This window comes from Neopelma chrysocephalum, unplaced genomic scaffold (assembly GCF_003984885.1).
Source record: "Neopelma chrysocephalum unplaced genomic scaffold, ASM398488v2 Primary Assembly neopelma1_96028, whole genome shotgun sequence".
Classification (NCBI taxonomy): Eukaryota; Metazoa; Chordata; class Aves; order Passeriformes; family Pipridae; genus Neopelma; species Neopelma chrysocephalum.
The window spans coordinates 1-923 of NW_020924679.1; the positions used below are offsets into that span (position 1 = coordinate 1).

Genomic DNA, 923 nt, shown 5'->3' on the forward strand with positions numbered 1-923 from the left:
CCCCCGAACCCCAACTTTACCCCCATAAATCTCAATTTTTTCGCCTTAAATCTCAATTTTTTTACCTAAAATCCCGTTTTCTCCCCCCTAACTCCCATTTTTCCTCCTTTTTTCTTAGGGAACATCATCGGCTCCGGGATTTTCGTGGCCCCCAAGGGTGTCCTGTCCCACTCGGGGGCCGTGGGTCCGGCGCTGTTGGTTTGGGGTCTGACGGGGGCCGTGACGGCCGTGGGGGCCCTTTGCTACGCTGAGCTGGGGGTTTGCATCCCCAAGGCCGGGGGGGACTACGCCTACGTCAACCACGTCTTCGGGGGGCTCGTGGGGTGAGTTGGAAAAATCATCCCAAAATTTGGGTTAAAATCATCCAAAATTCAGCTCAAAATCGCCCAAAATTCGGCTAAAAAATGCCCATTTTTTGCCCCACAATCGGCAAAAAAACGCCCAATTTTTGCCCCAATTTTGCCCCAAATTAGGGCTAAAATCGCCCAAAATTCAGGTTAAAATTGCCCAAAATTTGGTCTAAAATCGCCCAAAATTTGACTCAAAATCGCCCATTTTTTGCCCCAAAATCACCCAAAATTTGGCCTAAAATCACCCAAAATTCAGGTTAAAATCGCCCATAATTCGGCTAAAAAACACCCATTTTTTGCCCCAATTTCAACCTAAACTCAGCTCAAAATCGCCCCAATTTGGCTCAAAATTGTCCAATTTTTGCCCTAAATTCAGCTCAAAATTGCCCAAAATTCAGGATAAAATCACCCAAAATTTGGCCTAAAATCGCCCATTTTTTGCCCCAATTTTGCCCCAAATTCAGCTCAAAATCGCCCAAAATTCAGGTTAAAGTTGCCCAAAATTTGACTCAAAATCGCCCAAAATTCAGTTCAAAATCGCCCAAAATTCAGTTCAAAATCGCCCAAAATTCA

General features: G+C 45.1%; 1 protein-coding gene across 1 annotated transcript in view; it reads left to right on the forward strand.

Annotated features, from left to right (window-relative positions):
• Positions 1–118: 118 nt before the first annotated feature.
• LOC113981080 (large neutral amino acids transporter small subunit 2-like) overlaps positions 119–923 on the forward strand; it is a gene marked incomplete at both ends in the record, with an annotated part of 5,446 nt that continues 4,641 nt past the window's right edge. The window contains one exon of the mRNA XM_027708319.1: positions 119–323. Coding sequence (XP_027564120.1) covers positions 119–323 — 205 coding nt within the window. The remainder of the gene's footprint in view (positions 324–923) is intronic.